General features: G+C 49.6%; 1 protein-coding gene across 1 annotated transcript in view; it reads left to right on the forward strand.

Moving 5' to 3' along the window:
- ARID2 (AT-rich interaction domain 2) overlaps positions 1 to 22,997 on the forward strand; it is a 1,386,754-nt gene that overhangs the window by 393,470 nt on the left and 970,287 nt on the right. The window contains exon 5 of the mRNA XM_078675715.1: positions 16,624 to 16,842. Within this exon, the coding sequence (XP_078531841.1) occupies positions 16,624 to 16,842 (219 nt within the window). The remainder of the gene's footprint in view (positions 1 to 16,623; positions 16,843 to 22,997) is intronic.

Here is a 22,997-nt window from a genome sequence, read left to right on the forward strand (position 1 = left end):
CATATATTGGTTTCATAAAATTGACTCTATACGCTTTACAGCTTTCATGGAAGGTCTAACACCTTGCAGTCTTTAAAGAATTATTGTCCAAATCAAACAGAAACTCACTAAAATACAAGTTTCTCCAGGGAGAAGCTTATGCTATGCTTTTTGCTTCCTACGAAACTCTACTGGCTCGTAGTGTTTATGGGCAAAGTCCCTTCTTCAAACGGACTTCTCCCAAGATTGCTATCAGGTCTTGTTAGCATAAAGCAGCAACCCAGCACTTTTTAAACCGGCGTGTGCCCTTCCTGGTGAAATGTGCCAAACCATAACTTGTCCTTCTGCACACCTCCCACAAGCCAGATGTATAGCACTAAGGCAACTATTCCTAGAAATGGTCCTCAGAATTCTCTGGGAGCACTGTGATGCAGTGGTTGGTGAAGGCCCCTACATGGTAGCTATCTGTTATGGGGGTGGGGTGGGAGCTAAAGCTTGCTAGTGTCTGACTGACTGTTCTAAGTGATTGTCCTGGGATTCATCTCACTGTCTTGAAGAAGCTAGGCACAGTTCTGTGAAGACTCCTGAACTCCAGCCAGGCCAGTTAAAAATACATTTATTCCCTGGCAGCCTGGGGAGAGAGATTATTACTGTTGGTTTTCTTGATCTTAAGGACCTACCAATTTATGGACAAATTGAAGTACCCCAGTCTACCTTTTATGTAACTCTGTAAGTAAGGTATTTGCATAATCGCGGTTGCCTTTAATGAGAAATTGTGTACATATGTCTTCTGGCAGATTTGATCAAGGTTGGGCAGCGCCTATTTCAGCTTTACCACTCGGAACAAAACTGAGTGGATGACTGATCTTGTATGCTTAGCTGAGACTGGGAGTCGCCTGCAATTGCAGCTAAATACTTTCCCCCATCTGCTGATTAAGGGGTTCTGCCTCTTTTTGCTTACAGCATCCTGTTTGCCCACGTTTTGTCTTGCGCGCAGTATACCAACTCATGTCTTGTTCAGTTATCCTTGCAAACATTCTCTTAGGTGTCGGTTACCCCTTTCATTTCTATCTAGAGGGTTTCTGATTCACCTCTCCCCTGTGCTGAATGTATTCCTTACATGATGTGACATGTTGTTTTTCCCTTTTATGGTGGTCTCCCATGTTGTGGGTCTGGAAATCTCAGAATCCTCAGTGACCATTATGCAAAGTTATCTGTGTGCTTGCCATAATTTGTGGTTAGTTTCCCCTCCTCAGCAACAGCCCAATTCAGTACTTTCTTATCCTGCTGCCTAGGCTCTGGGTTCATATTCTCATCAACTATATTGTAGTCTGACATTTCAGCAATACTGCTCCTACTGGGCCATACTTATGTCTCATTTTTCCATTTTTATATCAGGGCTAAGCCAGGAGACATTGCTTTGGTATACCTTTCAATGACCCCTCCTTTGATTGGATCTAGTGGAGTTAGGACTGCTGCCTAGAACTCATGTGTTCGTTGGCATATCCATCAGATATCTATGATAACTGAGCTCTCCTACTGCTGACACGGCTATGGACAGAATTAGACCTTTCTGCTAGAACTAAAGTTTCTTTTTAGTTTTTTTAAATCTGTTTATTGATTTTTTCAACACATAGAACAAAGAGGAATTACAGACAAACATGGAATTGAAGCCTTGAGTCAATACAGTATCACATGGAACGGTGAGCAATCACATTGTATAGCATTTCGATATTAGTAGCAGCATCAATTCGTCTTTAGGTTGTACACATAGTGCGGTAACACAGAGTTTCCTCATAGAAGAACATGAGCAGGCACAGCATGGGCTAACCAACAGGGACACATGTTACGTGGGGGTTCAGCGTGAGTATCCATGAATGCAGTGCAAATTAACAGCAGGTTAAGGTGGATCGTGTTATTCAGTGAGGCATAGAGTAATGTACGGGGCTATCGAGCTGAACCAGGGGGAAGCCGGTGATGCATGTAGAGGCAGGCAACATTTCATATCCTTAAATGTCAGTAGCTTTACAGGTGATATCTCCCTCTGTATTATCGTCCTCATCTGTCTGGGCTAGTGAGTAGTTAACCAAAGGCCCCCAAATATCTTTAGGATGACTCGAAATCGGCATCAGCTCAGCGAAAGTTACATGTTGCTCCTGACAGTAAGACATGTCTGTTAACCAGTCTTTGAATTTAGGTGCTCTACCCCGACCCCACCGACATGCCACTTGCCGCTTTGCCAAGAGCAATGCGATATCTACGAATTTCCTGCAGGATTTAGGGATGTGTGGTGTGTACCCGAGGAGCATAAGTGATGGGTCAATAGGTATGGGTTCTCCAGTCATTGCTATGAGGGCGTCATGCACCTGTTGCCAATAGAGGTGTACAGGAGGGCATTCCTAAGCAAGATGCAGGAAGCCCGCATGTTCTGCGTGGCAGCGCTCACACCTGTCATTATCAGCCAGCCGGAATCTGTGCTTTTTGACCGGAGTGTAGTATAGTCGCTGCAAGAACTTGTAGTGTATTATCTTAAGTCTGCTACTGGCCGATGTTCGGGCCGTGAGGGTGCAGCAATACTGCCATTGCTCGTCGGTGAGTTCGGTTTCTAGGTCAGTACCCCAGTGCAATCGAGCCCTGGCCTCAGGCATCGGAGCGCTCGCCCTGAGATGGCCATATAAGCCAGAAACTAGGTGTGAACCATCCTGTGAGCATAGCAGAAAGTGAAGTGGGGGCAGGACTTCAGGTTCACCGGGGAATTCAGGCAGGATATCTTTCATCCCTTGGCGCAGGCGCAAATAGTAGAACACATCAAGCGGAGTGCGAGCGTGAGAAGCGAAGAACAACTCCGCGGATTTGAACTGACCATCCATGAATAGATCGCCCCATCTGGCGATTTGTACGCGCTCGCAGAGCAATCGGAAGCCTCGCTCCTGGAGGAGGGGAAGTTTAGGATGATATATCAGTGGTAGTCAAGGGGAGTATAGTAGGCCGCAAGATAGTCTCTTTGCTATGCGGCGCCATGCATCTAAAGTGCATGAGACAGAAGTATGCAGCGTCATTATAGATGATTCCGGACAATGCAGGAGTCCATTGAGTGCGAGGGGATGCACAATCCAGTCCTCCACTGCCAGCTGAGGCATAAAGGGTGTAGGAGCCATCCAATGATAAGCATAATGCGCTTGCGCACACAGATAATAAGCCTCATAGTCAGGAACATCGAAGCCTCCTTTATCATATGGCTGAATCAGCGTGGACCATTTCAGCCTTGGACCTTTACCTCCCCAGAACAAACGGCACAGCTCCGACTTCAATGTTTTGAAGAAGGCACCCGGATAGTAGGGGATGTTAAGAAAAAGGTAAAGGAATCGGGGTAACACTATCATTTTAATAAGGGACGCTCTACCAGCCATGGAGAGCGGCAGGGCGATCCAGCGGTCCACCGACATGAGTTTCGTAATTGCCACCCCCTAATTGGAGCGTAGTGTTTCATCTTTGTCGCGCGAGATCTGTATGCCAAGGTATCGCAGGTCCGATCGACACCACTCAAGGGGGTAGTCGAGGGGAAAATTGGCAACCGCAGCAGTGAGTGGGTAAAATTGTGACTTGGACCAATTTGTGTACTCCCGACATCCTGCCGAATACAACGAATTCCCTAAGTAGGGGATTGAGGTGCAAGGCAGGGTGTTTGACAAAAAGTGTCATATCGTCGGCGTATAAGGACACGTCAATCTGTCGTTGAAAGCATCGTATCGCACCATCGTGATGCAGCTGCCGGAGTCTACAGGCAAGAGGCTCGACTGCAATCGCGAAGAGGAGTGGGGATAGCGGGCATCCCTGTCAGGTGCCCCTAGAGATGGCAATGGGTGCGAAAGGCGACCGTTAATGAGGACTTTCGCCGTTGGTTGCGTATAGAGCAGTTTGACCCAGGATATAAATATCTTAGGGAAACCCATGCTTGCCAGGACAGTAAACAGGTACGGCCATTCGACCGAGTCGAATGCCTTGGTGGCATCCAGGAAAACAGCCGCAACTGGAAGGTCAGGATGGACCGTACGAAGCAGGGAAAATAGGGTACGCAGGTTATGAGAGGTGGAACGACCTGCGACAAAACCGGATTGATCAGGTAAGACAATTCTAGTCATTAAGAGAGATAACCTAGTAGCTAAACCTTCGCGAGTATTTTGACATCGCAATTTAAGAGGGAAAGTGGACGATAAGAGTCACAGGAGCTAGGGTTCTTGCCAGGTTTGAGAAGCGAGGTAATAACGACCTCGCGCATGGAGCAGGGGAGGATGCCATCAGTCAGCGATTCCTCGAAGACCTCACGAAGGACAGGGGCCATGACGTCTATATACGCTTTATAAAACTCGGCGGGGATCCCGTCTAATCCGGGCACCTTACCGTTCTTCAGCGACATAATAGCTTCACGTATTTCATCTAATTCGAAAGGGGCAGCTAGGAAAGCCCTGTCACCGTCGCTAAGCCAGCAGAGAGCTACATCGCCCAGGAAATCATTGTACGGGACATCAGCAGTCGTGGCAGTAGTGTACAGCGAGTGATAATGAGAAACAAAAGCAGTAAGCAGTTCGTCCGAGTTTCTGACTGTGTGCCCCAGGTCGTCTGTGATTTCCAAAACCGTGTTGTGATCATGTGGGGTGCGCATCATCACCGCTAGCGCCCTACCCGGTCTGTCTCCTTCACAGTATTTCCTAGCCTGCCAGTGTTTCCCCCTAAATCTCGCTTCCCTGCTGGCCTCCTCCTCGTATCTTGTCAGCTTGTCTCTAAACTCTGCATGTATGTCAGCACTACCATCCTCCACCATCCGAACCTCTAAGGCCTTCAGCTCGCCATCAAGTGTGTGGATAGTGTTCTGTATGTCACGCAGGACCCCAAAGCTTTTGGATATGCAATGCCCCCTGATCGTTACTTTGAATGCCTCCCAGATGAGCTCAACCGAATCAACAGACCCCTTGTTCCTAGGAAAGAAAGCAGCAATTTCCTCTCCGAGTTCAGTGCGGAACACAGTGTGTAACAGGGCCGTCGGCTGCAACCTCCATTGTGGCCTAGGGGCATCCCATCCAGGTACGCGCGCGTGCATCAGGACAGGGCTGTGATCGAAATACGTCCTCGGCAAGTGTGTCACTCTCGCCACCCCAGCAGAGATCTCCCTGGTCGTGAGGAAATAATCCAATCGTGCCCATGTGCCCGTCAGTGAGGTGAAGTGCGTGCCCACCCTCCCAGAAGGATGTAGACACCTCCATACGTCCACCAATCCACCTTCCGAGATTACGCCTCCTAGTGCCTCTCTGGATCTGGGTTTGTAATGCATCATCCCGTCTGCTCTATCCAGTTGTGGCAGCAATGCTAAGTTAAAGTCACCCCCCCATATAATGTGTCGGGATCCTACATCCACAATTTTCCCCCAAAGTGTCGTGAAAAATAAGGGCATATCAATGTTAGGAGCATAGCAATTAACTAAGGTAACGGTATCACGGCCCAAACGCCCCCATAACAGGGCGAAGCGCCCCTCTTTATCTATTAATTCACCGCACGCTTGGAACGGCACAGTGCGTCTAATGAGTATAGTATCTCCTCTCGCATAAGTAGAGTAAGAGGAGAAGACTCGGACACCAGCCCATTTACTAGCAAAGGTGGCACGCGTCTGCGGTGATAAGTGGGTTTCTTGTAACATGGCGATGTGAACTTGATGTCGGTTTAAATAAGCAAGCACATTTCGACATTTTTTAGCATTGTTAAGCCCTCTAACATTCCATGACATACAGTTCAATTGTGCGTCAGTTCTCAGGTCCGCCATAATTTTCGAGACATCAGACTATTGAATCCCGCTACCACATCTGTAGTAACATCTTGCTCGCTCAGATGATATGGACTGTTATGACACTCTATCGCTCGTTTGGCACATCCATGTATAGAACTTCCCTCCCCAAAACAACTCGGCCCCCCCTCCCACTACTGCATCCCAATCATGCCAGCAGCCGCCTTTCCCACCCCTACCTCCCTCTCCACCCCCCCCAACTCCCACAACTCAATATTATGTATGGGGTACACCCGTGAGGGAAACAACATCGAGGGCGCACAACCACGTCTCCCTCCGGTAGCCTCCCAGACTGTGCCACCCTCGGTGGAGGCCAGGGCAGGGATAGTGGTCCTTGGAATACGTTACCACTGGCGAGGCCTTTTAGTCCTGTTTTGTAGTATAACGTCCAAGCCCTCTGGAAACGTGTAGTAAGGGCAGAGCCCAATAGTTCAGGATTACAGCAAGTCTAACCACATTGATCGCCCCTAATCATTGTTCGTCGGCTGCCGAGGACGGGTCTTCTTCCGGATTTGCCTCGGCATCACGACCATCCTTTCGTGCCTTACGGATCATTTTCAGGTAGTCTTCAGCTTTTTGTGGATTTGTGAAAAAGCGGTGTTTTCCCTGGTGTGTCACGCGTAATTTCGCCGGGTAGAGCAGGGCATATTCCAGCTGAGCTTCCCGTAACTTCTTCTTAACAGCTATGAATTTGCGCCTCTCTTCTTGCACTAGAGGAGTGAAGTCAGGGTAGATAGAGAATGTGATGCCATTGTAGTGCAGGTTCTGCTGAGTGCGAGCTGCTCTCAATGCCACATCCCGATCGCGATAATTCAATAATCTAGCGATAATTGGCCTAGGTGACATGCCGGGCTTGGGAACAGGAGCCAGTGATCTATGCGCTCGTTCAATGATGAATTGAGGCGAAAATGCATCTTCCCCCACCGATCCCCTGAGGAGCTTCTCCAAGTAAAGTTCCATCTTGCCCGTGTCTGTGGACTCCGGAATTCCTGTGACGCGAATGTTGTTGCGCCGACTGCGGGCTTCCAAGTCCTCATTCTTAGCTGCTATGGTTCGTAGTAGGTTGTCCATGCGGGCAAGTTGTGAGGTATGGGATGCAGTGACGTCATCATTGTCTGAGATCCGCTGTCCCGTTGTAGTGATCCGCTCCTCATGCTGGTCTACCTTATGTACTAGGACGTCCATCCTGGAGGAGTTCCTGTCCACTTTCTCCACCACAGTGGCGAAGCCCTGCCTCATCTCCTGAAATAGTTGGTGTAAGTCCAGGTCCTTAGATGGAGAGGCGGTAGCGGGCGAGTTTGCGTCGCTAGGTCCCGGTTCGGCTGGAGCCGTCCTCGTACCTCTTTTTGCACTATCAAAGTTAATTTTTGTCTGACGGTTCTCAGGGCGCACCATCTTGCTTTCGGGTTTCTCGTTTCCCGCTGCCACAGGGCGCACCGTAGCTGCCTTGTGCGTCTCCGTGCCACTTAAGGCGCCGGATAATAGTAGGCACACCTCAAGGTGAGCGTCCCCACCACACCGCCATCAGTGTCTTAGTGTTGGGAAAATCCCTTATTCCGAGAGGGAACTGTACACCAGGTTTACCAAATTGCCAGCGATTGTCAGGGCAGCGATATTGTGCAGGGGGTATTCACAGTTGACTGTCAATAGTGGTCAGGGCCCACTGGCGGCCAGTGCCTGTCCTCCTCAGAATACGTGCAATCAGTGGCACTATGTGCAAGTATTATCTCCAAATTAGTGGCATGTGGCTGTAGACGCCAGTGATTTCATGCAGGTTGACCTATGATGAGCTCCGACACCTCAATAGCGCAGTGACGTGGTCAGCGCATTCATCGACCCAATCAATAAAATAAGTGCGACACTCCCGGCCCCTCGATCTGCCAAAAGTCAGTAGATCCCAATTAAGAGCTAGGGCCACGGTGAGTGCAGGCTCGCACTTATGGCAGCGTGATTCGCAGTAGGGCCTTAGGCGCAGCGTCCCTGTCTACACCTGCCTCCCGGCAGGGCGCCAAGTCACGGCCACAAATAGCGAGCAGCGCGCCTCACTTCCTCGCGGGCAGCAGCAGCGATAGCTCCGCTACCCCTAGCAAGTGTCCGCCGTCCCGCGATGAGACCGGGGGTCGGGGCAGCGGTGTCTGTGTTCCGCCCTAGGGCCGCTCCGCAGTCCGGTCCGCTCGGGGATCGGCAGCAATCCACTCGGCTGGTCCCACCGCCTCTGCTCAGTGTCGGGCCACGAGAGGGGCAAGCGCGCGTGGGCAGAAGGCTGTGCAGTTCAGCGTACGGAACCAGGTACTTGGGTCACCACAGTCGCCACAGCCAAACACGCAAGTAGGGCCCACCGCCTCGTGGCAAGCACCGACCTCGCGTGCCAACCAGCGGCCGATCTCCTCACCTCGCGAGCTCCGAGGGCGCCGCCGGTAAACTCTGCCAGGCTGATATCTCGGCCTCCGTCGCCGCTAGCATACCAAGGTTTGGGTCGATTGTAGAGGGCTTCTCAGTGCATCGATTAAGTAGTTTCAATGGGACATTACTCTCCAGTAGTGCAGGATAATGGTAGGATTATGTTCCAAGGAACGGGAGCCACTTAGCTAGGCGGCCATTCCGTGTGTGCGCCCTCTAGCGCCCCTGCTAGAACTAAAGTTGATACCGAATGTCTATGATTGTACTGCTTATCATATTATGTCATTATGCGATTGAACTGCTGTTTTTGCTCTGCTTTTATCTCAATAAACTGTTAATTAAAAAAAAATATATATATGATAACTGCATTCTTTTCTATGCATTTTCTGCATCTTGTTGGCCTATCTGGGTATATCTTATTTAATTTCACTGATGTCAGGTATGTTCTGTGGAGATAGGTTTTATTGAGTCAGTTTAAATCTTGCTTTGTTTAAAGTTCTATTTAACCTGTTTAGCATACATTGTTCCAGAATCTGTCTAATGGTTTCATTCCATTGTCCCCCGTGCCTTCGTATTGGCATTGTCCTGCCCCAAACAACACTACTCCTTCTGCTGTTGACTAGTCGCTAGGCTTTGTACAGTTAAACCACTCTCTAGCCACAAGTCCAGGAAAAGCATGCTTGTCACTGTCTCTCCTTTCTTTGGTTCTCTACTGAATCCCACCTATGTTTCTCTGGCTGTTTGGGCCAGTTTGACTTAATGATGTAAGTGGTTTGGCCGATTGTCAAAAACTGTATGGGCTTCTTTGTACATTTTAGAATTAAATCTCTTTTTTATTATGCGAAGGAAATAGCAAAATCAATACACAGCATGCCGCCTACAACCCAGTTGGTCCGGTCCCGAAAACAAATCCAGTATGTCAAGCGTACCAAGCTACCTGTTAGTGCGTACCATTACATAAGGGATACACAGCATGTCGCCTACAACCCATCTTTAATGGAGCGCAGTGGAAATGTAAGTGTTGCGTAGTCCTAAGAGCGTATATGCTGGGAATCTGGAAAAAGTAGTGTTAAAGGCCCAGTCGACGTCATCCAGAACCTGGACAGTTTCTGACAGTGCCACATGAGGTGAAGTAATGTGCCAGGGTTGCCACAACCCCGCCAGCACACGCCTTCACATTGAGAGTTCCATTTCTGTATCCTGGAAGGGGTATAATACCAATAGGATATGATTTTATAGGCGGATTCCGTATGGCCTGTGATATGTGCTGTGTGAGGCACCCTATAGAAAATGTGGTTCCATTCTTTGTCTGACAGTGCTCGGTCCAATTCCACCTTCCACCGTTTCTGACTCAGAGACCTGCCTTTGTGTGTCAACTTGGACAAGTGTGAATAGATTTCCGAAATTATTTTTTTTCGTTTTTCTTAAGGAACAGCCATTTTTCAAATGGGGAAATTGTTGTACCGGCCTTATGTCGGGTGCCCGCACTCAGTATAGGATTTGCGTATAGGTGAATCGATCAGTTTCCAACAAATCATAGTCCTCCTTGAGCTGATCGAATGGTAAAGGGCCATTGTGATTAAAGAGGCATCCCAAGCGCTTACACTAGCCCCTCACCCAACGCTTAATGGCTCTCAAAGCCTTGCCCAGCGGGGAATTCCGGGTTTGAGAGTAAAAGGGTCATAGGTGAGGGGAATGAGGTAAGTCCCGCCGATGTTGCCAACTTGTCCCAGGCCTTGAGTGACGGGAAAGTTACAGGGGAGGCATACAGTCCCCAAGCTCTATAGGACCGTGGCAACCACACTTCCCTCCAAATCTGAAATCCCACGACTGTCTGATCCATGAAAACTCAATGCTTCTCTGTGAGAGAATGGTCCCACTCCACCAAATAGCACAATTGCGCAGCCTGATAGTAGCGAGATGTGTTGAGTATCGAGAGACCCCCTATCTTGCTTTGAGTGCTGTAGAAATTGCTTCTGCATCCTGGGTTTCACCTTCCCCCACACAAATTGCTCAATCTCTTTTTGAAGCATGCTGAGCAAGCCTGTGGGTGGTAGAAGTGGAAGGGATTGAAAAGTGAACATGGCTCTGAAAAGGACGTTCATTTTTACCCGCGACAAGTCTTCCAAACCACAAGAGTATGAGCCTCTGCAATTGTGTCAAGTCCTTGCGAATTAGAACCAGAAGCTTAGAATAGTTGGCTTTCGCGGTTTTAGGAAAACTTCTGCTTAGGTCCAGGCCTAGGTATGAAAGGCTCTCAGTGATCCATGTGAAATCGACTGAGTGTGCAGGTTGCATTCTGTGTGAGGTTTAAGATTTGTGTTTTTTGCATGTTTACCCGGAAGCCCGAGAGCATCCCAGATGCCTGGATTTCTGCGAAAATAGCCAGGAGGGAGGCCAAAGGGCTGGGTGATTGAGAAGATGAAATAGGCATAGAGGCTAATCAGATGTTGATCTGCCCCAAAAGGGATACGCCTAGCGATAGGGTTATCGTGTAGCTTCTGCGCAAAGGGCTCCATATAGAGAGCAAAGAGGAACAGCGAAAGAGGGCAGCCTTGCCTAGTGCCCCGACCAATAAGAAAGCAGTTGGTTCTGACGCCATTCACTCTAACCGCTGCACTGCGAGAGCTATAGGTGCTCGATATCCAATTTCGTAAACGGCGTGACAAATTTAAACTTTTTAAGCGTTGAGAATAGATAGGGCCAATCCACACTATCAAACACATTTCCGCGTCCACCGCCAGTAGCAAGGCTTTCTTGACGGATCCCTGAACTTTAACAAATGGCAAAAGCGTTTAGTGTTGTCTCCACACGGACACCCAAGAATGAACCCTGCCTGATCCACCAGATCAATGAGACCGGGCATCAGGGATTGAGACGCTGGGCTAGAATGCTAGAAAACAATTTTGCATCAGTGTTCAGCAACGAAATTGGACGTATGAGCTACATTGTTTAGGATCTTTCCCAGGGTTCGGAATGACTGCAATCGAGGCTTGGAGCATTGATTCTGTGAGCCTACCCGTTTCGGCAAAGGAATTGAACAAGCGTGTGAGTATGGGAGCTAGGTTCGGACAAAAAAGCTTTACACCCCCTGTTCTCGGGTCAGGTCGCTCCCCACGCCGCACGGCTCCTCCTGTGCACCCCTGACTCGCCGCTGCCAGGGGCCCGCCGCTGGTGTGCTCCCGTGGCCTGGTGACGTCGTAGCTTTTCGTTCTATACTTCTGCCGTCTACACCTATTTTTGCTTGCATTTCTGTATTCTGGTTCTCTGTTCTTCTGTTTTTATTATTCATTCAGTCCCTTTTTGCGTCCCTTGCCCCCCTGTGCCCTCCCCGCTTTCCGCCGCTGCTCCCCTGCGGCCCCGCCCCTTCTCTTCTGTGTCCCGTCCCACAGCTCGTGACGACCCCTACCCACGCCGCCGGACACACACTGGACCCCATCTTCTCCGCGAGCCCCCACGTCTCCTTCAACCACACCACCGAACCTCACTGGACCGACCACAGATGCGTCCACTTCACCTTCAAGAAACCCACCACACACCACCGCACCCAACAGTTGCCACGCCGCTGCTGGGGCAAGGAAGGTCACCAAGGACCAACTGACAACCACCCTCGCCCTGAAACCACCCGCCGACCCCATCGACCCCACACCGCCGCGACCAACCTCAAACAATGGATCAACGACTGCGCCAACGCCCTCGCCCCTCTCAAGATCTCCACAACCAACCCCACCAACAAGAAAGCCGCCTGGTTCACCAAATACCTCCGGACATCCAAGCGCAACTGCCGGAAGCTGGAGAAGAAATGGCTCCACGGCCGAACACCAGACAGCCACACAGCCCACAAGAACGTCACCCGCAGACACCACCAACTCATCAGGACCACCAAGAGGACGGCCTTCAATTACCGCCTAGACAACAACGCACACAACACCAAAGAGCTCTACAGCATCGTGAAAGAACTCTCCAACCCTAGCTCCAACACCAACGACATTCCACCATCACAAGACCTGTGCAACTCCCTGGCCACCTTCTTTCACCGCAAGATCACCGACATCCACGACAGCTTCAACTCTGACACCCCCGCAACCACCACCGAGACCACCACCCCCGCGACCGCTCCAGCCGCCTGACCGCCTGGTCCACCATCAGAGACGAAGACACCATCAAAACCATGAACTCATCCACTCCGGAGCCTCATCCGACCCCTGCCCTCACCACGTTTTCAACAAAGCCAGCACAACCATCGCGCCCCACCTCCGGAAAGCAATCAACATCTCCTTCGAAACAGCAACTTTCCCGTGAAGCTGGAAGCACTCCGAGATCAACGCCCTACTGAAGAAACCCAAGGCAGACCCCAAGGACCTCAAGAACTTTCGGCCCATCTCCCTGCTCCTGTTCCCGGAAAAAGTGACAGAGAAGATTGTCAACAAACAGCTAACCCGCTACCTCGAAGACAACATCCCGGACCCTTCCCAATCTGGTTTTCGCAGCAACCACAACACCGAGACCGCCCTCATCGCCACCACCGACGACATCAGGATCCTGATGGACAAGGGAGAAACAGCCGCCCTCATCCTCCTGGACCTATCAGCAGCCTTTGACACGGTTTGCCACCGCACCATATCAAGAAGCCTCCATGACGCCGGAATCCAAGAGAAGGCCCTGGCCTGGACCACATCATTCCTCTCCGGCAGAACCCAGAGCGTCCGCCTCCCACCAAGATCATCTGCGGCGTCCCTTAGGGATCCTCCCTCAGCCTGACACTGTTCAATATCTACATGGCACCGCTCGCCCACGTCGTACGACAGCATAGCCTCAACATCATCTCCTATGCCGACAACACCCAGCTGATCATCTCCCTCACAGAAGACCCCAACACCGCCAAAGCCAATCTCCACAGAGGAATGAAGGCCGTCGCCGACTGGATGAAGGATAGCAGACTGAAGCTGAACTCAGACAAAGACGGAGGTCCTCATCCTCGGACTCACCCCATCAGCCTGGGACGACTCCTGGTGGCCCACCTCACTAGGCACTGCCCCGGAACCCACCGACCACGCATGCAACCTGGGGGTCATCCTTGACTCCGCCCTCTCCATGACCAAACAAGTCAACGCCGTCTCCGCGTCCTGCTTCAACACCCTCCGAATGCTCTGCAGGATCTTCAAATGGATCCCCCCAGACACGAGAAAAACCGTCACACAGGCCCTCGTCACCAGCAGACTCACTACGTGAACGCCCTCTACTCAGGAACAACGACCAAGCTCCTGAGACGACTACAACCAATCCAGAACGCCTCGGCACGACTGATCCTCGACGTCCCCCGACGCAGCCACATCACACCCCATCTGAGAGGCCTACATTGGCTTCCCGTCCACAAGAGGATCACCTTCAAACTCCTCATCCACGCACACAAAGCGCTACACAACACCGGACCTACATACCTCAACGACACTCAGCTTTCACAACCCCACCCGCAGCCTCCGCTCTGCCAGCCTCGCCCTCGCCTCAGTTCATCGTATTCTCAAGAAGCTGGAAACCAAAGCGATGGAAAGCATTAAGGGGCCATCGCGTCTTCCCATGTATACAGGCGCCCATAAAGTGATCCATCATTGGAGTGATTGGTATGGATGTATGTATGCAAGTTGAATGATTGTGATACGACAGATTGAGTGCTGAGCCCTTATATTTCCATTAGATTGTGTATATTTCTATTGTGCTGTGTCCAAGTGTCTCTTTATAATTATATATTATTGTGTTTGAATTGACTTATTTGCTACATCTCCTAAATCGTTTTGAATAAATAGCTATTAAGTAGCTTAACCCAGTTTGGAATTTTCTTTCTGCTCTGGTTAACTGTTGTTTTGGGATTTATTTATCAGTTTTGGCATATCTTTTGTTATATAGTGTTTGGTGCTCAGCCTAACTGATCAGAGCCAGCTCATTTTTGTTTTCAGTAATGTTATATGTGCAGCATGATCTGAAAGCGACCGGGCCTCGATGGTGGAGGCTTGCATTCGCTCCCAGGCGGACGGAGAGACTAGGAAATGGTACAACTTTTATGGGCTGCGTAATACAAGGTGTAATCCTGCTCACCAGGATGTTAGGAGCGCCACACGTCTAACATCCCACATTCTTCTAGCCACTCTCGTCCCCCCAATGCAAGCACCGCGGTGTTACCGGTTCGGAGGCCCGAACGGTCCTGCTCAGCGTCCATCACTACGTTTAGATCTGCCCACCACCACAGCCGCGACGGGAGTATGTAGGACACTGGCTACTGCCTCTATTAACAAGCACTGGCAAAGCCAATAGGTTTCGCTTGTGTAACCTATTGGCTTTGTCAATGCTTTTTAGCCATGCTGCACAGAATCCATGAAACTGTGCAGCGTAGCCAAAGTAACTGCAACTTTGTCTGGTAAGGCCTGCTTCCTCCCCCCTCTTTTCGTGAACTTTCGTCTTTGGGAGCCAGACTCCGGGCTGGGCACCTCTCGTTGACCCGGGTGACCTCTGAGAAAATCAGCGACAATGTGCCTGTTCGTGTCCGGGCTGACATTCAATGTTCGGGTCTTTAACGAGAACCTGGATGCAAACGGGGCATCCCCATTAAAAGGAACTGAAAAACTGCAATATTTGATGACCGGAGGTTCGCGAGAAGAAAAAAACCAAACTCCGATTCAGTGCTCCTAAAGTCTTGTTTGAACGTGGTAAAGTTCAGAAGCTGAACTTATATTTGAACAATTAAACCAAAAAGTAATTTCCTAAAACTACCACGTTTGGCCAAATGGTATGCAGGCAAATCCTTCTAAGTTATGCATTTATTAAATAAACTTTTAAAAACTGCAAAATAGTTTGCAGTTTTCAACGCTGTAAACAATACAGCGTTCTTTTGATACTTGTTTCTCACCCATTGTTTCGAAAGTAGTTATCACTTCATATTTCGAAAATATCTCGTCTTGGATCAAAAATATTTGTTGTTGTAGGCAGTATTAACTGTCCAATAGCCCTCTAGCACAGTGTTTTTGAAGGAGACGTGGATGAATGTATTTGGTTATTGTTAATAAAGGCAGTTATTGTGTACCTACCCCTTTGGTTACCAATATCTGATTAGTCGTGCTGTGAGAAAAATACTCGTGTTTATCTGTTGATGCATTTTTTTTCTGTTGATGCATTTTCCTCTTGTCAATCTCAGTTCTATTCACGTAGTTTAAGGCACCTCTTTATTTCTTTAGTCCAAATCTTAAATAATTCTGAAAGTTACCAGATCAAGTTTACACATTTTGTGGTTCAAAATACCACTGCATCTTTGGAACCTGGCTTTTTCAATATTTTTTCATACACGGTGCCTGTTTGCCACATCTTGCAGCTTCGTTATATTGTCAATAACAAGTGTTATTGATATCTAGCTCATTAATATTCATTTTATTACCACCCCGTGCCCCTCCCATTCATCTCTCACTCACTCACGTACTTTTACACCTCTCTCTTGCGCACTCTTCCTGCCTCTCTCATGTGGTTTACTTCAGGTCGTCGAGCACCATTTCTTTTCCGTGCATTTTAAAGATTTCCATCCCTCAAACCCACGCTCTCCTCCACTTCTTGGGGTGTCCTCTGCATACAGAGGTGCTCCCTCTTTATGCATTTATGGCTTGCTCACCCATTGTTTCTCTCGTTCTCACATACTCTTTCTGCTCTTCTGTCTGGAGTTCATTTGGCACTTCAAGCACAAACTACCGATTCCTACGTCTTCTTTTCTGTCTATTCTGTGCAGCTCTCACCCCTATTTATTCACCATGACACAATTTCACTACACCACACTATTCCACAATTAACATACAAACGCCTACAACACCAATAGTGCTAACTTTCACAAATGCGAGACTGTGCATTGCAAATGCTTGTAGTTCCTTTAGAATGGGATTATGAAAGAGTTGTGCTTATTTTTTTTTTTTTAAAGTTAGGGACTTTAAAAAGAAGTTTGCTTTTTTATTTTTTATTTTAAGAATTGGCTATCATAGCCTAGAGATGTTAACACGTGTTTTTTTTAATTGGCTTTATTAAAGAAAAGTTTTTAATGTACATTTTATAAGAATGCGCTGGAGCTCTCCTGTTTAGAGGACTAATTAGTGCTTAGGACTTTGATGATAATTCCCCTGAAAGAGAGCTAGGATTACAGGTAATTAAGTTTTCGTTCCACAATTGTACCTATTCCATTAATTGACTGGTGGCAGTGTAACTTCATTGTGCCTTCTGTCTCTTTTGTTTCAGTTGACTGACCACTTCAGAAACTCATGTGTCGAACATATCAGTATTTTTTTTTTTTCTAATGAACCTATGTTTTTACATTGTGTTTTATTATGTTAGAATATTTTTTTACTATAATAAATGAGTGTTTTGTTTAACCTTTTGCCTAGATTATCTCCGTCAAAGCTATGGGCTGTGTATGGACTTCAATACGCCGAATGACTATAACAAATTGGTGCTTTCGCTGTTATCTGGACTCCCAAATGAAGTGGATTTTGCTATTAACGTATGCACTTTACTATCAAATGAAAGTAAACATGTAATGCAACTTGAAAAGGATCCTAAACTCATCACGTTATTACTGGCAAATGCTGGAGTGTTTGATGAAAGTAAGTCTCGTACATTTGGATTTTTTTAAAAACTTGTATCTCCTTTATTTATGCATCTCAGCCCTAATACAGAAATAATGTATATAGAGCAGAGACCATTAACAGTCTACTGCTAGTTCCAAAGATACATCAAGTTTTTAAGCAGCTACAGTGCCCAGCATTTACTTTACAGTTTGCACATTGTCTTCAATGCATTTTTATCACAATCTACAAATACTATCTTATTTGTTAATCGTTCATGGTCTTATGCTTCCCAGGCGTCCTTCTAGTTATACCATGCCCTTCTCACCATTCTCAGACAGAAACCTAGTAGTTAGCTGTTCACATACATGTTCTTTTTAACAGATCCCTCATTCTTTTTTTCCAAAACCAGTTTTATTGATTTTTAAAAGGGAAAAAACAAAAGGTAATACAGCACTGGTATACATTTCCAAATGGTAAATTGATGGGATTTTATCACCAGTTGGGCACAGATATAGGGAGTGACCCAAACCCATCTGCTGTTTGAAAGGGAAAACCTCTTCATTCCACTTGGCCCAGCCATTTTGCCCAAATCTTTGTGTTTGGCTGGACACACCCTGGCCTCAATGAGTTTTCCTGCGATGCGCACTAGTCTACGCCTCTGCGCCATTTTACTATGCTGGGGGGGGGGGGGAGGGTTGGATACTTCCAGGCCACCAAGATGTCGCACTTGGCAACCATGATGGCAGTACCTAGAAAGAGCTTGGCTGCTCTGGATCCATCCAAGCCCTCCGTGACCCCCAGGAGTAGGTTCAGTGGCTTGGGTGGTACCTCAAAGCCCAGGACGCCCGTGAGTTCAGATTCCAACGCCTCCTATTATGGGGTAAGACAGGGCCATGTCCACACCATTTGATAGAAGTCTGCTGGTTCCGACCCACAACGCGGACATGCTGATGTGGTTCTTAGGCCTGCTCTGTAGAGACTACCATGGGTTATATATGCATCATGAAGGTAGTACAGTTGAACCAGGCGGAGGCTGGCCGAGGTAGTGATGGATTTGGGGCCATCAGGGCGCCCCGCCAAACATCGTCCTCCAGGGGTTCCAACCAGGCCTCCCACTAGTGTCTGAGCTGGTCAAGCTTTGTTGGACCACTGTTGGTTAGGGAGCGATATATCCGTAAAACTCCCCTTCCTTAAATTCCCAATCATGATCTGCGCTTCCATAGGGCTGAATTGGGGAAGTGATGTGCCTGTTGGTATATGAGAGTTAAGGGCGTGGCATAGTTGCTAGTACTTGTAGAACTGAGAGGAATGAAGGGTATAGCATGTCTGTAGATCTTGGAATGATCGTAGGTGGTCCCCCACCCACACCTCGCCCAGTTGCGAGATGCCAATGAGGTCCCACCTCCAGAAACCCTCTGAGGCCCCAACCTCTTTAAGCCAGTCTCCCTGCAATAGGGGTGTCTGGTGTCAACTTGCTATCCCAGTGGATGTGGCGTAAGTCGGAGCGCCAGGCTAGCAGGACCAATCGGGTCACTGTCGGAAGGGCCAAGGGCACTGGGCATCCGTATAGCATTTCCTAAATTTGTGGGAGTCTCAGGTTCTCTAGCTCAATCCTGTAGGCTGGTTCGGATCAGCTGCCATTAAACCAATCATGAAGGACGAGTAATCGAGTAGCTAAGTAGTATAGGTAGAGGTTAGTCATACCCATTCCCCTGTCGAAGGGCGGTATCTGGCAATGAGCGTGGGCCAGTCGAGGTTTTGAGTTGCCCCAGGGGAATCTCATGGCCATACTGTACAGTTCTTTGAACTAACTCCGTAGAAGGTGAAACAGTGTATTCTGGACGATGTATTAAAACCAGAGGTAATATCAGCATGTTAATTAAGGCTATTCTCCCAAGGGGGTTGAGTGGCAGGGATTGCCGGTTTCTTAGGTTCTCCTTGGCTTTCTTGACTAACGGGGTGATGTTGAATGACTGTGCCAGATCTGGGAGCAACGCAATCCAGATCCCTAAGTATTTGAATGATTGCCGTCATATGGGAATGGTTGACTGCCAATCAAAGCATTCTCTTGAGATGTGATGGAGCACTAAGGTCGATTTGGCGGGATTCAGGTGTAATACCGATACCCGCTCAAAAGCGTAGAGGAGCTGGAGGCATCTGGGTCCAGACTGCCCTGGGTCTGCCGAGAAAAGCAAGACGTCCGCCTAAAGGGTGATCTTATCTGTATGGGAACCACTCCATTGCCATCCCTGAACTTGCCCCTCTGAGCGTATGAGACTCGCCAGTGGCTCCATTGCCAGGGCGACGAGGAGAGGCGAAATGGGACATCCCTGTCTCTTCCCTCTGCTGACAGAAAACAAGTCTGAAAGCGCTCCGTTTATGAGGACTCTCGTCCTGGATTTGGAGTAGAGGACCTGGACGAGGGGGCGAAAATGAGGGCCTTGCCCTGCTGCAGTAAACACGCTATCTAGGTACTGCCAGTTGACTGTGTGGAAGGCTTTTTCAAAATCCACGAGCAGGAAAGCCAGATAAGGGGTGAGTGTGAGACTGTTCTCTAGGGCCAGGTGGAGGCGCCGCAGTCAGTGCCTTGTACCACGTGCCGGCATGAAGCCGCATTGGTCCGGCTAGGCTAGTGTACAGAGGTATGGTCGCAGCCGTTGGGCCAATATTGTAGCGAAGATTTTAACCTCTGTGTTAATAGGGGTAGCTAGGACGTTAGTCCGTACAGAAGGGCGATGGGGGTTGGGTTTTTGGATGATGACCACAGTTGTCACATCGGGATGCAGCGTAGTATCTGGGAAGCAGCGGGGGCGGTGTTTTCATGGCCGCGATCTGTTGCAATGGGGTCAACTAACTCCTAGGTGAGAGGGAGGTCCAAATTGGCCACTTCGGCCGCACACAGCCAGGGAAGTTGAAAGCTTCCCAGGTCAGTCAGTCAGTCCGGGAAGTGAGGCCTCTGTCATCTGGGCTGTGTAAAGCTTAGAGTAGAACCCAGCAAATCCTTGGGCTATTGCAGGAGATGTGCGGTGCGTGGCACTGGATGAGTCCTGAATCTCTGGGACTGTTCGGTTCGCTAGAGGTATGTGGCCAGTTGATGCAGTAGTTTCCAGTTTATATCGCCCAGTCATATACCTGGGACACAGAGGACCTCCACAACAGCCTGTGCAGAGTCAAGCGAGATTTGCTTCATTTCGTCACTCAGAAATGCAAGTTGCCTCTTGTGGGTTTCATCCGCCGCCCCGGTTGTGTCGCGCTCCAGACAAATTGGCTGGGCCTTGAGGATTGTAAGTTTGCTATCTTGGGCCAGCCGCTTAGCCTTGAGCCACGAATCGTAGCTTTGCCTGCTTCTCAGAGGGTGCTCAGAGAAGAGACTGGTCCTTGGTTGGTAAGGAAGTATTGCCAGAGTTCCTCCCCTATCGCTGTTTTGAGGTTTTTGTCTTGGAGGAACCAGGCATTGAGTCTCCACACGGGGTGCACCGTGTCCATTGGGTCTCTCAGTTGTAGGAGAAGCGGTGAATGGTGCCAGGGGCAAGATGTCAGTCTGTTTCCCTCCGACATTCGGGGGCTGGCATAAAGATCATGATGATGCGTGCATGCGTTTGGTGTGCCGCAGAGGTGTGAGTGTATTGGGTGCATCTGGCGTACCACGTTTTCCAGACCTTGCACAGGCCCAGAGATGCCGCCCAGTCTGTCAGGTGTCTTGCACGCAGCATCCTACCAGATTAGGGTGCACCTGAGGTGTCAAGATGTGGGTTCATAACTGCATTGAAATCGCCTCCAATCATTATCTCGCTAACCCTTCCCAGAGTAGCGGCATGAATAGTGGGTGGCACGTATACAGACATGAGATTTAGGTTCCACCCCCCCCCCCCCCCCCCCCCCCCACCATTCCTGAGAGGGCCACGAAGCAGTCTTGTGGATCCCTCTGGACGTGTACCCGTACAAAGGGGAGGTTGCGCCTTAAGAGAATTGCCACTCCGCATGAGCCCCGCTCAAAGCCGGAATGCCAAGCTGTTGAATCCATAGCGTGTGACAAAGGGTCAGTGGTTCCCCATAAGGTGAGTCTTTGATCATGAGCACATCAGGAGCATGTCTGTGCGTGTGTCTCAGGGTCGCCGTGCTCTTGATTCTGTCAAGTAGGCCATTGACATTCCACGACATAATTCGGAGGAGATCTTCCCTCTTTGACGTGTGTGTCATGGCCTATGTGTGGGGGTCCAGGGAGCGTGTGGCTCTGGTGCCTTGGAGGGGGGGGGCAGGGGGGATTGATTCGGGCTTTGGGCTAAAGCGATTTGGGTGTATGAAGTCTTAAGTTGTGGGTGGCATGCGAGCGTGAGCGAGCTGGTGAACGAAGTGTGTTCTGTAAACATCTAACAGTGAACTAAAACTGAGGACAACTGTCCTAACCCCCTCTCTCCCTCCCCCACCCTATTCTGAAGCATCTGTCGCCCCAATAGCTGCAAAACCAATATGCTAAACTGCTGCGCCTAGCATGGGAGCTGCGTGGTGGACCCCTCCTTGAACCATGAACTGACCATTGCATCGGCAGAAAGTCTGATAAGTCAGTTTTGCGAGACCGTTTATCTCGAGCGCTGGTCGGACTTTTGTTGGCTGCTCGGAAAGACACTGTCAGCTTGTTGCCCCTACAGATCGTTGTCCTTCGCGAAAGGTCTGACAATGGATTCAGGTGGGCGGGGGGCGCTTCCCTCCGCGAGTGACCGTCCCGGGGATTGGCACCGTTGCTGGGGGTGTGGGCGTATTGACACAGGGTGGAATCCCAAGCCCCTGGCAGGTACAGTGGGTGATGCTGAAGCGCCTCTGTGCCCTCCGCGCCCTACTCATGCGCGAGTGCATCTTATCTGGGCTCCAGAAGCTGCAGATGAGGAAGTTACGGCTTGGGGCCCGAGGGTGAGGCCACGGTCTGAAGTCTGAGGGGACGTTCCTCCATCAGCCATGACCATGCCGCCTCTGGGGACTCAAAGAAATGGGCCTTGTTCTGGAAAATGACCCAGAGATGGGCCGGTAAGAGAAGCCTTTATTGAAGATTGAGGTTCCACAACTTTTGTTTGATGTTTGTATACGAGTGCCGCTGTCTCTGGACCTCCTTGGTGTAATCTGGCAAGATCTTTACGTGGTGGCCTTGTTAAGTTAGGGTATTTCGAGAGCGGGCTTCTCATAGAATTGCGTCCCTATCTTTGAAGTTTAGGATCCTCGCAATGATGGGGCGATGTGGGGCTCCTGGCGGTGGTTTGGGTGCCAGAGATCTATGCGCCCGCTCCACTGCAAACCATGGAGAGAGTGTGCCTTCAGGCATCCATATTTTGGCACAATTCTTGATAAGGATCGCTGCCTGTCCCTGCTCAGACCCCTCAGGCAGCCCACCAGTCAGAGGTTGTTGCTCCTTCAGTTGTTTTCAGCATCTTCGGCTCTTCTGTTTAGCTCTTTCGTGTGGGTCCTCAGCTGTGGGACCTGCTGTTTGAGTTGATGGACGTCGTCTTCAACTGTGGATAGCCGGGACTCTGCTTCGTAGATGTGGGCCGTGGCTTTGTGGAGGTCTTGCCTTATTAGTGCCATGTCTACGTGGTCTTTGTCAATTTTGCTCTCGACCAAAGCTTCTGAAGAGCTAATGGCCTGGAGGATTGTGGTAAGGTCCCCTTCAAGGGGAGGAAGTTTTCCACGGCGCCTTCATCAGGTCCAAATCCGTTTTTGGTGAACTGGTCCATCTTGGTTTGCGTCGCGGCCGGCTTCGGGTCCCTGTCCTTCCCCATATTGACCCGGGACGGCTCTCCACTGTATAGGCAGAACTTGGCTTGTGGTTCCAGTCACGTCTGTGTGGTCGGTGACCAACCCTTGATCGGTCCGCTTCCTGTGTTGGGGGGATTATTTTCATCCTCTGGAAGGTGGGGGCTCCTCCTCTTCGCCAAGGAAGGCGCGGTGGACCAGCCAGTTTTAAGCTCGCCATGCCCTCGGGGCAACCCGGACCCACGTCTCTGGCTCCCTCACTCCAACGCTGCCGGATACCAGGAGATTGGGAAGGTTCCCGAGGTACGCCTTCGCTAGTACAACTTGACTGGTTACTGCAGACTGGGGAGAAGAGAGACTTTTCTCGTGGTATGTTGCTATGCCGCTGAGGAGGCCACATCCTCCCTAGGCGGGTGCCCCTCCCTGGGGTGTTGCGTCTGGGCCCTAGC

This window comes from Lissotriton helveticus, chromosome 1_1 (genome assembly GCF_964261635.1).
Source record: "Lissotriton helveticus chromosome 1_1, aLisHel1.1, whole genome shotgun sequence".
Classification (NCBI taxonomy): domain Eukaryota; kingdom Metazoa; phylum Chordata; class Amphibia; order Caudata; family Salamandridae; genus Lissotriton; species Lissotriton helveticus.